General features: G+C 45.6%; 1 protein-coding gene across 3 annotated transcripts in view; it reads right to left on the bottom strand.

Moving 5' to 3' along the window:
• Positions 1–14,939, bottom strand: part of LOC105277497 (POU domain protein 2) — a 120,691-nt gene extending 105,752 nt beyond the window's left edge. For 2 of the 3 annotated variants that reach the window (XM_011335888.3, XM_011335886.3), the window contains exon 1: positions 13,918–14,668. In XM_011335888.3, coding sequence (XP_011334190.1) covers positions 13,918–14,542 — 625 coding nt within the window. In that variant the 5' untranslated portion in view covers positions 14,543–14,668. Of the gene's footprint in view, positions 1–13,917 lie in introns of all 3 variants that reach the window. The other variant, XM_011335885.3, reaches the window with a different exon arrangement.
• Between the last annotated feature and the right edge of the window lie 256 nt (positions 14,940–15,195).

Genomic DNA, 15,195 nt, shown 5'->3' with positions numbered 1-15,195 from the left:
TTTTTTTCAAACCTTGGACTTGATTGTAAGGGCAGTCTAGTCTCACAAAAACGATTATTTTATAAGAGCACTGCGTTGCAAAGAAAAATAAAAAAATTTAACATACATTAAATTCTAAAGATATTCTATAAATTGCCTCACAAGTAACACTTAACGTACAAGAATTGTACGCGTAGCGTATGTGTGAAAACCTGTCCTTGGTCACGCGTGGTCGTTCTTATCGTACGTTGAGATCGTTCCGGAAGCATAACTTGATTCGCCTTTTCGTTGGTATTTGCATGTGCGGAAATAATTCCCATGATTCGCCGGAAACGTATCAGATAAGGGACCCGTGGTTCTATCCCGGTCGCATTAACGGGCTAATTAAAACGCCGTAAACAATGGCTGACTTGTTTACAACAATGGGGAGGCTTACTCTTTCGGCTCGTCAGAAAATCCAGACACGCGCAAGTACCTTTACACGCGAACGTATGCATACATATGCATATATCATGTCTCTTGGAACCAACAATGTTTTCTCTGAATCGTCAGGTGCTAAACATAAAAATCGGCATTACCGTTTCTTTCTCTTTATATGCATTAATAACATATAGAAGAATAGAAAGCATCAAAGGCAAAGCAGGCTTCAAAATGGCAAAGAGATGAAAGTCATATTCGCATCAATTATTGTGCATTTTATTTTGAAATACTTTTGATTCGGAACTTGTATTTTTACCGAGCAGATAAAGTTAGAAGATGGAGAGCAATCTTATTTTTGCGGATCTGCGTAAACTAGCTAGTATGCGGATATTCGCGTAATCTTGCCGTATACGTCACGTTAACACACGAGCAACAGGAGCAGCTAATCAACACGGGCATCTAGATCGTTAAACTTATGCTTATGCATGGGTACCTGCACCTAAGTGCACACACACGGTAACAATATAGCGCCGACATTATATATTAGCTGTATATGCATGATCGCTTTCGCAAAGGCTGAAAGCTGAAGACTTGGCTGAAGATGCGTGAAAAATTGGATCGTCGTGCGTGACACAGGCATATCGCCAATTAATAAACGGCCGTTTTGTCGACTATAATAAATTTGCATTCTCATCATAATAACGGCTGACAAGGGTGTCGACATGCGTGCACCGTTATTATCACTAACCGATGACAGCGGATGGCGTAAAAAAAACGCACACACGATGTTCTTACTATGATAAAATTATAGTGCACGTGAAAATGCAATTAAACAAAAGTACGTTGAGACGCATCTAGCTGAAGATTGAGTTTTCTCAGTTACGTTTATGCACCTTCTCGGAATACATATATAGAATCGCAAAAGAAATTCAATAAAGAAATAAACTCTTTCTCAGAATAATAGTTAACAAGCACGATGCAGATAGAAAGCTTCTTAGAGATGCAAATTGCGTAGGATGGGTCAAGAACGCCGATGGCTCGAATCGTGACCGCGATCGGACGCATTGATCCATACGACGCGGCTAATTGATTATGCATTTTGTTAGATGATGATGAGATAATTGCTCTTCAGCCGCGATCGCGCGCTGGCAGGAATCCAGGAGTTCTTATTCTGTCATTATTATCATCAGCAAATTGTTAGCCCGCGAAATATTTGCCAATCGCGATTGCGTCGCTCTACTAAACTGGAGCACACCGCGCGCGATCGCGTGATTAATTAGTAGCGACGCGTCTAAACCGAATGGCAAATTCGAGTTTCCATCTAGATAACGCTGACGAGGGCAAAGATCGCTCTCGTGGCGGCGACTCGCGTTCCATCAATCTTCGTGGTAGCTGCGCGAGTTAACGCGACGATATCTATGCTCGTAACTTCGCTGCGAATTTGTACGCGTAGCATGACGGTAGGCGATTTATTAGCTACAGCGAAAACGATTTAAGAACCCGTCGAGTACAGGATCATGAAAATTCATGGCAATCTTTGGCCGGAAGAGTCTTAGCAGTGAGTCAAAATTAGAAGCGACCGATTCGATACTTTATGCGGAACGAGAATAATCGAATGTATTCACGCATCAAGAAATAAGGATCGCTACATCATTGAAACGCGTGTAAGATTTTCTCCGTTCCTCAAATCGTCAGATACGTCAGATGAAAGGAAGATAGCTTTTACCTCGCCATTTTTCAGCACCTGCTTCCGTAAAAGGCAAAACCTCGTGCATAACCATTAGAAGTACTTTAATATAATTAAACGCGTCGAGTCTCATCGTTAATTTCAGTCGGAGCCACATCCGAGAGAGCGGCGGAACATCGTAAGAACCCAAGGCAAGGGAGACGTGCGATCTGGATATCTAATCGTTTGTACATTAGTCGGTACAAAATGGGATGTCGGAGAAAGAAGGCGTGAAAAAAAGAGCTGATTACCTCCTCTCTCTCATTATTCCTTCTGCAGAATCAAGAATTAATGATAAAGTCGTGGCGAACGCGCTCGAGGAAGAAATCGGCGTAAATAGCTGAAGCAGGTCTAATAAGTCACGCTATATCATTAACAAGAAACTTGAAAGCTCGCGAATTTGAAAGCGCAATCGCTACGGTAAATTAATATAGACTCAAAATATTATATAACGCACGCTATTATTTTTTTCTAAACACATTTGTGGCACGCAATACTAAAAAATCTTTTTAACAATATGTTACATCGCGAATGTTGCAATCGTCGAACTTTCAAGATAAATTATCTATGTTAATTTCGAGAACAAGAGAGAACCACACGTGTGTACGTTACACACGTAACATTGTGTAATTTTATTTAATCGCAGCCAACAGGTCCGTGATTCTGATTATTCATTATTTGGGGAACGGTCGACGCGGCTGCGGGTCGGATTAGCATACGTTGCATAAACTGCGAAATAACATGACCGTGCTCGCATGCATGCACGCACCACGCACGCACGCACGCACGCACGGACGAACGGCCGAACGGACGGACGAACGCACGCACGCATGCATCGCACCACGCGTATCGCACGCAACGGCGCGAGGAGCGAGACAAGGACGATCCGCGACGACGAAGACTACACAAGAGGCGGTGCAGTTTCTCTCTATGGCGAGGCATTAACATTGTGCTTTATCGAAGCCGCTCATCGTCGGCACATCCGGATTCAAATTACGCCGCCTCGCTTACCGCTTATGTTTATTTATCCAGTTATTAAAATTACATTAAGCGCCGCGCCTAATTATGTCGCTCGCGGAACAACGTCCTCGAGGGACGAAGAGGAGGCAGGTCCGGAAGAGCTTATTAGGCTCGGTGCGACGGCCGCGAGAGCGAGAGAAAAAGAACACCTGTGACGGGACAAAGGTAGAGATCCAAAGGAATCACGAAATGATCCCGAGGACAGATTAGTTCCTTCGTGCGGGGCAATGATCTCTCCTCTTGATGCGGTGTACGGAGACGATAACCGAACACGTTCGCCGTCACGCCGATCGCGCGTCGTTCATTATATCTCCGGGATCACCATTTCTACCCGAGGTGTCAGGTTTTTTTTTTTCATCGAGCAGTATTTGTGCAGTTAATTATCGCGATAACCGTCGATTAATCGCGGAAATTTTTCGCAATTTCTCGCGCGGGAATGAATTATTAGCCGCGAGCGCGGTGGCAGGAGCCGCGCGAATTATCGCGACGATCGAGAGTGTGCATCGTCATGCAGCTCGCGAACCGCTATGAGACCGTAGTGCTTTCCCGGGATCTGGCGGCGCACAACGTCCATGGGCCTCGTTTACCATCGTCATTACACGAGCTCTCCATGACGGTGTTATGTGGTTTAATTTGAATACATGAGGCAGGAAGCGGCGAGTACAGCCTCGAAGATGTGTGTCGGCATTAGCCGCGCATGTTCCAGCGTACGCTGTCATTATCTTTACTCAAAACGACCCCCGGTCTCCCTAGTTACTACTGTCGCGGTCGTCGTCGTTGCTGACTCACATAATAGCGCAAGATTCGAAACCTCACGCGTCTACTACTGGGCATCGAGACAACGTTGATTTCCCGATGGAATGTTACCTTGAGGTAACGCAATATGATCTTCGAATCGATAGTATCGATTACTATCGATACTATCGCGAAAGAGCGACATGTATCTATTATGATCTTTTCTGAAGCTCTTCATTTTTATATTATTACATATTCTGTGTACAGTTTAATTATATATTTTACCGTTAGATTTCTATTAAAAGGGATTGTTTTGTTAACTCAATTAACGGTTTGAGACAATGATGAAGATGATAAAAATATCTATGGTATATGTGTGTATATGTACAGCTAATAATAGATAATATGCGTCATTAATAGAATGCAAATTATTCGCTGAATATGCACTTATAATAAAGTCACACACATATGCGTGCGACAGAGTGCAACGTCGTGCGCGAGTAATAATTATGCTGCTGCATAAAAAGATTTCCTTAAACCTGTCTAAGCCGCGATAAATATATGCACCGATAAATCTTTCGCCCATCTTGCTGCACGTAAATCTCGCTTTGATTATTCAAATTATATACTAATCGCACTAATTGCAGAACCATCTCACGAGACAATGATGCAATTAAAATGCCGTTGATGTCTGTCAGATTCTTGATTCAGGCACCAATTAATTTGCACGCGCGTTCTTACACATTCTTGTTGGCGAATTATCGCGAATCTCGCAGAGGAAAAATCGACAGACTTCCAAGCAAAGTTTCACGTTGGGTAGCGTTTGCGATACATGCACACGCGAGCGAGAATAAAAGTTTTATTTCACTATTAGTGAGAATTTTTTCTTGGACCGTAACTTTATATTTTGCCGAAGAACAACAACCGTAAACAAGTACGATGCGGAATCGTTAAGTGATTTTGACACTTTCGCGTTTCAGATCGATGATATTACAGCCGTCTGCCACGAAATTTACAGAAGATTGTATAAAAGGCGCGATTTGCATACGAGCATATGGCGTGCGAGCCATACGAGAAAGTGACATGCAGGTCGAAATTTGCGGCAGGATGCGGGAACCGCAATGACTGACGAGACGGTTTAAGCAAGCAGATGAACGTCGACTTAAACCGGCTTACCGGCATGATATTCTCGTATTCTTCAAAAGCACGCTCGGTCGATCCCTTTTATGAGCCCCTTCGATCGCAAATGTTCGGAAGGAACGATCTTTGTAGTCGCGACAGTTTCAAAAGCTAAATTGTCCTGTTCGAGTCAATAACTTGCGCAATATAGGTAAATTTAGATCGTGCAGCCATTGTGGCTCGTTCTCGATATGCCAAGCACAAGACAAGAAGACGGGGCATGAAAAGATAATGTCACGTTTAAGCGTACGTCTGCCCTCCTCCTCCTCGATAATATGATTTCTGTTTCCTTAGTCCACATCTGCAACCGTCTATTCACCGTCCATCCAAGGAGTCCTCGTACAGTCTAGTTGCTAATCATTCCCACGGTTGTGCACGGACGCGAGTTTCGCAATGGAGAAAAACGGCGCACCGACCTTCGAATTTTCGCAAGTCGCGGAGAATCCGTAATGACGCGGACCGCGTACTTTCATAATCCGATCGGAATCCGGCAATCGGCGTCGTCCTTTACATTCCTCGCCGATGATCCAGAATCCGATGATCCGACTTCCCATGGGGTGAATCGCAATCCGACTGGCGCAATCTCTGCACGCGTACCGTTCTGATTCACCCGCATTTCACAGCTACCGTACTTTAAGTACTCGAAGTCGTCGATGATCGCGAAAGCGAGAAAGAGAAATCATTTCCCGTTCACCCCCCGCGCGACAGGTCCAGGCGACTAGTGTCGTTATTTCATTTGCCAGAATCATCGACGAAGGACGCGCGTCCCCTTTTGCGGAACCTCCTCTTACCGCTACGGTTCTGAGCACGGATCGTCAGCATACTCGTTAACATTTCTAACGTTTCAAGGCGGACATTTCGTCGCGCGCGTTTTCAGCCCGAGGCGGACGCTCTCGCTGGGGGAATAATTCACTTGCAGGGGGAGAAGAGTCGACGGGAGATCGCGGCATTATGCAGCTTGTCCTTTTAGCTCTCGTGTACCCGCGCCGCCGTCTCAACCTGGACTGCCAATCGCGAGCGCGACGGCGAATTAGCATACGCGGCCGCCAAATACGGCGTGCGGATCGGCGACGGTGGATATGCCGACAAATGCAATGGGTATGGTGATTTCCATCATTTATCCCGGCTCCCGCTATAGGTGCAAACGCATGTGCCGCGGTCCTTGGAGCGAGACGCGCTACGCGCGTATGCGTCACGATCCCGCGACGTTGAGAAATGTTATTGAAATTGATTCGTAAAGCGGACGTGCTTCTCGGAATTCAAGCAAAAGGCCGATAACGAACTTTATCATTCGGGCATTATCGGCTTATTACCCTAATTTATTATTACTCATTTTAATACCTGTAAAGCCACTAATTGGTCGATTCAAGGAAACGTGAGAAGACACAATCGATGTATCGATGCAAGATGTTGACTTTTTGTGGTTCGATCTATTATTAAATGATTATTAAATATTGAATCTACTTATTCTATACCTCATTAAAAACCTCATTTTTATCACAAAAAGATTATTTTGTTATTGGACAGAAAATATATTGATTTCTCAAATTTCTGTTTTCATAAAGGAAAAGCAACGCACGTTTCATGCGATACAATTAAACGGCGATAAACTCGCGTTCCCCGCAGTGATCAGCCGTAAGCAGCTAATCCGCGGATGTGCGTACGTGTGAACATGATGCTTTACATCCTACGAAGCGTGCGTGTCCCTACGTGTCGGCGCAGCGTGCTCGGCACATTATCTCGCTATGCCGCATACGTGCCATGATAGGTTTCATTATGAGATGTGTATTTCCTCCTCCGATCCAAAGCGGCAAGGTCGTCCATGCACCTCTACCCGAGCTCTCGACGAACGGCTGCATCCGTCCGGTGCATCCGTCATCGACGCCGAGAGATCGTATCGATCGCCCCGTGGAACGAGGTAACGATGGGAGTCATAATTTGCATGTCGCGCGCAGCAATGCCACGCTGTAACGAAGAGTTATGGTGCGGCTGTGGTCGGTAAAACTTCCACGCGAGCGATGCAGGGATTAGCGGCGATTACGATCGCATTGAGAGTCGCGAGCGAGATGTATCCGATCGACGTCACGTTCGCCGTGCATCCTTCGTCAACGGTACAATGCTATTATTTTTTTAGTTCTCGTGCCTTGAATAATCTGAGGAAAAGGGAAAGTTTTATAGCGTTATAAATTTTATGATGCCTTTTGAATCTTTTTCTCTCTCAACTTGAATATAATAACACTCCGTGTTATTAATTTTGTACTTTGGCTGAAGTAAAATACAGATCATTGAAATTTTATTTGAATTAAACAAAAAGCTTCTTACGCAAACTAATTTCTCGATGATTTTTTCGAAAAGGAACTTTGACTTCAAATCAGACGAAGGATTGAGAGAAGCTGCCGGGTAGGTCCGGAGCATCCCTCGCACCTTTGATATTCTCGAGGAATAAAAGAGAAGCGTGGGGCAAGTCGGGCGCGTGTCACGTCGCGGTGGTGATTTGTCGTCACGTGTACGTGAACACCCGGCCGCCTCGCACACGCGCATCGTACCCGTCGCGCCGCACGCGTGTCGCGCCGGGATCGAAACGCATCTCCGGAAAGGGTTGGAAGGGCCTACCTGCCCGTGCATATACGGGTTTCACGTATCTTAAAAGACGAGTGCACCGAAGAAGCGCACGCGCGCAAGAGAGAGAGAGAGAGAGAAAGAGACAAAGCGAGAGCAGGCATAAAACGGAGGAGGGAAAAGGGACGACCACGTGACACGTGCACGCGGCCCTCTGGTTCCTCTGTGGAATCCTACCGGCCCAACCTGACCTATCCAAGGTGAGATTTATCCCTCGGCTTTACCTGCCACAGGCTGTATGGGTACGTAGATACCTTTCTCTTACAAGCTCTCTGCCTATCTGCCCGGAATCCCCGCATCGCCATTTCCCGTTCCGCACCCTGTGAATCGACGACTCTGGCGTGTGCCCGCCACCCTACCCGGTCAACCGCTCGTGCGGGTCACGTATCTCAGGCTTTCCCGTGCGACGAGTCTGTGTCTCCCAAAGTAACAGGTGAGATTTTCGAGGGCGCCGATTAGGCAACGCTTCGAACCCCAGCGACGTCGGACGTACTACAATAGGCCCATTGATTACAGCATACGACCCTCCACCCCGGGATCTCCGCTTCAAATTCGGACAACGGGCGATTCGCCCGCGCAACATCGATCCCCGGTTTTCCCTTCTTGTTTCTCGTGGAGTTCGTGGAGCCCGAAGGTATCCCGCGGAAGGAATCCCCGGGAATCAATTGAACTACAGTTAAAGCTAATGGACGCTGGCGAAATTGGCCGTCACGTTTATCGCAAGCGAGTAGCGGTGAAGGCGGTATTTTCAAATACCGGCATTACTCTTTTCCAGCTCAAGTGACGGATCCTCCAGCGAGTCGCGTGTCGACGATCGTCCGCGTCGACAGGCGCGCCGTGTGCCCGTCCCGACGTAATAATCGGAATTTGGTGTGTGCTAGCCCGGAGCAGTTTCGGGCAGGTTACGGCCGGGGCCTTAATTCGAGGGCCGCGTGCAGGGTATAATCGGAAACCCGGCGGACAATGCAAATAAGGAGGCATTATGCCGTGCTGCCGGTGACGCAACGCAAGCGGTTCGGCCGCTTCCGGCTCCTGCGAGGAATAGCGGGTTTTTCATTAAAATCGTATCATCGCACGTTCAACTGTGCGCTCGCGAACACGCACGTTGATGATAATCCCAATCTTGATGAGAGAGCGAATTCGATGGCGAATGTAGATCAAAGCGATATTCTAATTTTAATTACGAAAGCGCTGATTTCTTTTGAGATTATTCAGAATTGATTGACGCATCGATTCAAATTGCGCGTGCGCGCGACTCGATATACCGGGCACAAATTATTAATTAGAATCGGCGCGCATGAATTTTCGGAGCACCTATTACGACAGAAGTCCTTCCACTCCGCAAACGGCACGTACTTCGACGTACTTCGACGCGAAGATTTTTCGGTATGATCAGTCATATCCGCCGTTGCTTCACGCCGTTACTTACCTGGAAATCCGGCTCATGATTAAACAAGTCTGATAAACGATAAGGCTACGTAATTATTTACAAATTCAAATCAGCGGGTTCTAATTTTACATCGCGAAATATTCAAATAGCATCATCCAGCAGTTCATAGTGAATGATTTCCATAAAGAAGGATGCGTACAAAATTTATTCCCAATTTATTTGTACACGCGAGGAGATTATCGCGTCTTTTCACCTTGTTTTGGTAATTGATGATCGTTTGTAATTTTTAAAAAGATATTGATGCGACTTGTACGAAATGATAGAAAGACTCGATGTGTCTTTGTTGGATAATTTTTTTTATCACGTACGCGCACGCTGCTTTCTCGCCGACTGCGTTATCCGCTGAACAAATCCCATTTGATCGCGCGTCTTTATGTATTCATAGTCATTGTGCGTATTAGCCGTGCGAGGTACGCGCTTCCGGTCGCTTCTTTAGCGCGTCGGCTTTTTATCTGCGAGCCAAGCCTTCGTTTCTCGAGTGACGCGAGCGGGAGATCACCGATCGATAAAGACCGTTTCACCCATACGGCCGGAGAGTGTCGGGACCAGGCCATAAAGATAAATATATTATTCGACTGCGATTAATCCGCGAGTCAATAAATGCGATTTTATCCGTCGCACAACGACGGCCGACGAGTGCGAATTCCGACGAAACACCGACGCGGTGCATCTGATGCATCGACCATACGGTCTCAATGTTAGACAGCTAATTGTGAGTTAATAACACGCAAAGGGTAACTCTTCATGATGTTCATGTCTGTATAGCGATACTCGCCCTTGGTACCGACAGATTGAAGCCTATACCTTAGCACGGAACGTTTGAATTGAATTATGAATCTCGTGCTATATGCATACTAGTCCGGAAATTTCTGCAACCTTTGCAAAACATGATCTCGGGGAAATAAGTGGGCCCAAGGCAACGGACGATAAGGGGTTGTCCAGCAACACAAGAAGAAAGTAGCCAACTAAACGATCCGAGGTCCTTCGGAGGTCTCGGGTATGCTTCAACCGAGAATGAACTTCGCAGAACTTCCGTCGACACATCCTCGAAGCTCAAAGATCGCCGATTAGGTACGAAATAGCGAGGTAGGCGAGAGGGATCGGTGTATGCCGCGTGAGTACTCTCACGAATCGGAAGGCCGTCTAATTTTCCGCACGCGAGTGATCCGACGGCACTCGAGTGCGCTCTCGGAACCATAGAAAACGTTACTAATGAAGGAACAAACACGGCGGCCTCCTGACAGAACTTAGCGGAAGCGATCATGAAGGCGATCGTCCCAATAAGGGTGACTCTAATCGGTGATCGTGAATCGTTTTCGGCGCTCAAAGGGGTGCGCCTTCGGTTAAATTAACAACCGGAAATGGATACACATGTAACGAGATGCTTTAAAACGAGGTGCGCGGATTTACTTCCTACAATTGTTTTAGTTATATGTTAATATTATCCGTTTTAATTTACGATCTGGAATAAAATATTTTATTATCAGAAGCTTAATCGGACGATACCACAATTTTTGCGAAACCACTCTCGCGAAAATACATATTTGAAAGCTTGTTTTTTATCATGAGAATATATGCGATAACAATTGTACATACGAGGAATCATCTTACAATCGTCGTTGCCGATCATTGATTAACGGTCATAAAAAAGGCGTGTAAAGACGACGCTCGAAATCAATGTAGAGAAGATGTCCGAGAAGATGATGATCATCATCATTGTACACAGGCGCGTTCGCTTGGGAGCATAATTTTTGCCACGGCTCTCAAATCATCAACGCGTGATAAAGATTGCGTAGGTACAGAATCTAATTACGTGATAAACATTGTTGCGCCGATACACCTGCTCGTAAATAACATAGAATCAAACGCGTATCAGGTTACATCGTAATACACCCGGGCTCGCCGAGAACGGATCCTTGGGGCCCCGGTGAAACGGGTACCTCGAACCATGTTCTCTCTCTCTCTCTCCCTTTCTCTCTTTCCTTGTGCCCTATACGCACTTTCATCAAGGACGAGATGCGGAATCATCACGGTTGATTATGAATACCATCAAATGGCGGCAGATGTAATCAGAATAATTTACGACGTTGAAATATTATGTGTTAATTTTTTCAGACATACAGTTCGCTCTCTCCCGCATGCGTCAGAATCTGACGGTCAGATACGGATATTCGAGTATCATCGACAGCTTCTTCGCGTTACCACGATCGATTCTCGAATAATTTGTTGCGTGTATAATTATGATCGTCATTTCACGGTACGATAATTACCCCCGCGCGGGACGGCGGGGCATTTATCGGCGATTGACAATTGATAAAAGTAGGTACATTCAGCAAATACATTTACGCGTGACTTGGTAAGCACGATTTTTGCGTCATGGTTGCGGCGTACGCCGAAAATAACTGTGCGATCACGCGGCTACGTGGAATATTTATTCAAACAAGTATTAGAGCGAAGACGTTATCGGCAGATACACGATAACGGTCATTTTTCCTTCCGATTCGTATACGTAGCGCTGCTATTTATCACTGCATTTTTTACAATATTAGTGCAACTATGTAGCGAAAGAACTTATCATGTGGATAACCACGATAACAGGTGCTCGTAAGGAATATATAGACGGCACGTAATTGCCATAGATTAATAGCATCGGGTCGATCAAAGCGATACGTATTTTTATCAATAATAAATATCAAATGGTTAGTGATTTTTCTGACTATCCCTCGAGTCTAGCGCTTATCGCGGTTAATCAATGTACATTAACGACATCTTCCACGTTACTAATTCTCGATTTATCGCGTCGCGCATCGCGATTAATAGAGACGGCTTCGACAAAAATCGTATTACCCTCTCTTTCTCGAAAGATCCGAACGCCGATTTCACCTTGAGCAATATTTTTTCTCCCTTATCGCGGTGGTTATCTGTTCTATTAACGCAATTCTTAATGAACTTTATTGAAATACGAGTGACTGTGTAGTGTGGTGATAATACCGATACAAAAATATACGTCAGCGATAATAACATACACGGAATATCTCGAGAGAGACTCAGATTATTTCACTTTTGATTTCTTTGCCGTACTCCAAGGCAATTTTTAGCGGGCCACCACTTTCGTGATATACAATATGCGTCTGTATATCGATCGATTATTATTTATTATGTGTATTATCACGCGATACCAGCGAAGAATACTCGGGAAGATTTTATCTGCGTATTGCGCGATTGACGAACACAAGAGATACGTTATGAACAAATACGTGCAGCAGCCGTGAATCGTACGTTTATCAGGAACCGGTAATTCTGAATCGAAGACAGAAACACGCGGCGCGTGCGGTTATTAATAAACTCGCGTGTACAACTTTGCACCTAATTAATAACGGCGAAAGATCACGGAGCATATATCATATGAGCGAATAACTGACGCGAACAGCAATTGAAGTTACGCGATTATTATCCAGCATGGAAATTACGCCAAAATGCTGAACGATGAGTCAGCTGCGCGTTAAAGTGCGTGATATCGATTCTTAAATTCTTGCGGTCTTAATATAGAAAGCACTCGAGCCCGATTTTACGAATACGCGCTGACGAGATAGCCGATCATCAACGGGTAACGATTAGTCATAATCATCAGCGTGAGAACGTGACGATATCTTTGCAATGATCTATGAGGATTCGTATAATAATCTGGTTATTTCGTACGGTAGTAGACAAGATTATTACTTCACTTTGTGGAGTAATAATAATATCAAATAATAATATCAAACATCTCGTAAATATCAATATTTGATGAAAGCTACATCGGATTCGAAGCTATAAAATTTCTAGTCTCGAGCACACAGGAATAAACACATAAACAAGTATCTATCAGTGGCTTTTCTTTCTGTCTTGAAATAAATTTTCATTAAATATAAGCTTATTCCAGATAAATAGTTGGTACACGTTTGTGCACGGAACAAGATGCGCAAGCGTAAAATCCGGCTGTTTCAAATAAATCAATTCTCGTGATAGGGAACTATACAATGCCTCGATGCACAATATATATGCATCTGTGGAAAGCAACAATGCAGAGACGCGGGGGCGTTCAGAATGCAACGGCAGACTGCGCTGACAGCTGACGATTCTAACGTTCTCCACAAAATGCTTGATTCCCGTTCGTTGCTTGCAATCATGTGTGCGTATTGATCTACATTTGATCAGACAATTCTGTTCGTTTAATGCACATACAAAGTTCAGTGTCGGTGATGCTGGACAATTCAATTGTCGCGCAATACGTTCTGCTAACTGAGTAAGATGAGAAATTGCGGAAGAAGGCAGATGCTTGTTAATGTATTTATTCGTCGGACTTGATTCGCTATGTGTACCCATTGCTCTAAATAATGAAATTATTGCCCAAGATAAATGAGAATGAGTCAGACTTAATCTATATTTAGTCAAGGAAATTAAAAATATCGTATTAAAAATACCCCTGAATCTCTATTCGGTTTTAATTTATACTACCACTATAAAACTCTTTGAACTACCAGAATTATCGCATTATACGTATATAATTATACGTAAACATTATATATAGTCACAGTATTATAATAATTATCATATTATAGTAATTACAAATTATAGTAATCACAGAGACTTCGTTGAGACTTCATTGCATAAACTTGGCATTAATAAACTCATCGGCGAGAGCGGATTCCCGCCAGTTGAGGTCATAATCACGAATTAAGGAATCGTGGTATGCTCTGGCCATGCTGCCGCGCTCTAACGAAACGTATATAATTTAATTGACCCTCACCCGAAGTGCCGCGTAGAGGCCCCGAAGGACTGCCGCTGGTGGAGACACCCTCGTCTTCGCTGTTGCTGGTACTGGCTTCACTGGGGCTGTAGCTTCGTCTGCTAACATCTCCCCGGGTGATCTTTTGGCCGCTCGTCGTGCCGTTGTTGTTATCATGCGTTCTATCCGGAAATCTTTCATGTATAGTCCTTCCACGCGCTTGCAACCTCTGCTGTTGCAGCGAGCCAACGGAGAAATCGAGTGGCTGATCGATCTCCGATTGCACTTGCGGCTGATGCCTTTGCACCTGGCCGCATATCGATCCGGCGACCAGGCTCTGTGGTTGAGGCACCTGCGCGATCGACGATGCTTGTTGCTGCTGCGGCTGCTGCTGTGGCTGTTCCTGCTGTTGCTGTTGCTGCTCCTGGTGAACGCTACTAGACAGATTAAACCACTGTACGCTCTGAATCGGCCTCCAGCCCATGATGGTGTTGTTGTTCGTCGGACTCGTTTGCTTCTGCTTCTGTAATAAATGTTGCGACTGCTGCTGTTGCTGCTGCTGTTGTTGCTGCTGTTGTTGTTGGACCATAGCAACTTCGGCCAAGTTGTTGTTCTCCACCAGACGCATACTGAGACTCGGCGTCATCGATACTGGCAAAATAAAGGGGGAGAGTCCCACCGACGGTGGGCTGGACGCCTGACGCTGTCTGTGGGAGGAATGATTATGATGCTGCTGCTGCTGCTGCTGACGATGCTGTTGCTGATGATGCTGTTGTTGCTGATGTTGCTGCGGAGAGCTCGCGGGCACTATCAGTGGAGGAACCTGCCGGACGGACCGCGCGGCCTCCGCGACCCACCGGCGCACCGCCTCGCTATTGAGACCCGCCAGCCCTGCGGACTGTGACTTTGACTGGCCTCCGGGCGATGATAAACCCTTGTCGGGTATCAGGCCGGGCAGCGCAAGGACCCCGGTGCCCGCCACCGCGACGCTGGGTCCCGAAACGCCCCCGTAGGCACTCAACGCCGCGAGATCCAACGTGGTCACCTGCTAAGTTCTGCTCTTTACGAAGAATCGTACTTATCCACGCGGACGGATGGTGGTGCGCTAATAATCTAATGATCTAGGTCAACTAATATCACTCGTTCGCGTATACTAGATGTTTTGGAAAGAATACTGTACAGTAGTGCTGTACTTGGATGCGATTCGGTTGCCAAGCGATATTCAGTTAAAGTAATCTGTCGCTGATGATCCCGGCGGCACAGAGATCACACGTCGCAGCATTTACTATATACTAGTCA

Source organism: Ooceraea biroi, chromosome 3, assembly GCF_003672135.1.
Source record: "Ooceraea biroi isolate clonal line C1 chromosome 3, Obir_v5.4, whole genome shotgun sequence".
Lineage (NCBI taxonomy): Eukaryota > Metazoa > Arthropoda > Insecta > Hymenoptera > Formicidae > Ooceraea > Ooceraea biroi.
Note: the sequence above shows the minus strand (reverse complement) of the source record. Positions and strands in the feature narration are given on the sequence as shown.